We start from the raw sequence: 1181 nt of genomic DNA, 5'->3' as shown, positions 1-1181 counted from the left end.
CATGTCTCGACGCAAAACTGAAGGGCTCTGCAAAAAGCCAAGTGGTGGACCCGGGGCCGGGGACCCACGAGATTCTGTTGGTGCCAAGACGGAGCCTCCGTCGTCTGTCAGTAAATCGGGCACTACAGACGCCGTTGCTGCCGTGCTCTGGTCAACTGCCGAGCGAGCGTCATTTGCTTCTGCAGACGCTGGCTCGGCAAGCTGTTGATAGAGAATACGGCACAACTGGGCACACCACTCATCGCCAATCAGCTGCAATTGGATCAACGATAGTGGCAGGACACAACGAGAGTGAGCAGGGTGAGAACAGCAAAGCCAAAGCAAGGTGAGCCAAACAGTGACTTCAAACGCAAAAGACGCGCAACCCACCGTGCTGGCCACGACCAACGAATTGAGGGCCTGCAAGACCTTATTGTCTTGAGTTGGAACTGTTGGTGAAGGGAGCGCGGCAATCAAATGCTCGCTCTGATGGCAACAAGAGGTGTGACAAGGTCAGAAACGCATAGGAACAGTCTACTGCACTGCGCTTCCACGAAACCATACATACCTGGCTGCCGGCCTCGATGGCATCCAGGACTACGAACAAAAACACAAGTCAAAGGTGTATAAGATCAAATGAAAATGTGTGTCCGGCCGGCCAGTAAGCTAAGTACCCCTGCCAACAAACCTTGTCCGCTCAGATAGGCTGAGTAGATTTTGCGCACCATGGCCCCGCTGTAGGCCAGAGGTGATGTGAAAGGCGTTGCGCGCTCGTAGCTAGTGATGTGACTCTCCGCTCGCTGCACAGTAAACATTGCGTTATGTTGTTCGGTCAGCAAGCAAAGAGTATGACTGATTTGGCAGGCGGCATGGGTCGGCGTCTCCCTATCAAAGCCAGACCCCCATACCCCCCATATCCACACACACACACACACACACACACACACACGCACACTTTTACACGCACATACCTTGAACTTGACATCAAACACACAGAGCCGACAGTCGTCAAACACGACCACAGGACGATCTGCACGAGCCCAGCACACGTGCATGGCCTAAAGGGCCGCATTCAGTGATCAACAAGCGATATCAGTGGAGTCAATGATCTGCAAGCGCTGTTTATGAGGAGAATAGTTTTTGGGAGAGAAACCCAACCTGAGGTCCTTTTTTGCCCAGGGGAAGTGCAGACAGGACTGGCC

General features: G+C 53.4%; 1 protein-coding gene across 1 annotated transcript; it reads right to left on the bottom strand.

Annotated features, from left to right (window-relative positions):
- Nucleotides 1–409: 409 nt before the first annotated feature.
- AURANDRAFT_69449 (hypothetical protein) lies at nucleotides 410–1037 on the bottom strand (the record flags this gene model as incomplete). The annotated part of the gene is made up of 2 exons (XM_009045219.1): nucleotides 410–576; nucleotides 668–1037. Coding segments are annotated over 2 exons (537 nt in total), but the record flags the coding sequence as incomplete, so codon positions are not given.
- Nucleotides 1038–1181: the final 144 nt, after the last annotated feature.

Source organism: Aureococcus anophagefferens (genome assembly GCF_000186865.1).
Source record: "Aureococcus anophagefferens unplaced genomic scaffold AURANscaffold_1819, whole genome shotgun sequence".
Lineage (NCBI taxonomy): Eukaryota > Pelagophyceae > Pelagomonadales > Pelagomonadaceae > Aureococcus > Aureococcus anophagefferens.
Note: the sequence above shows the minus strand (reverse complement) of the source record. Positions and strands in the feature narration are given on the sequence as shown.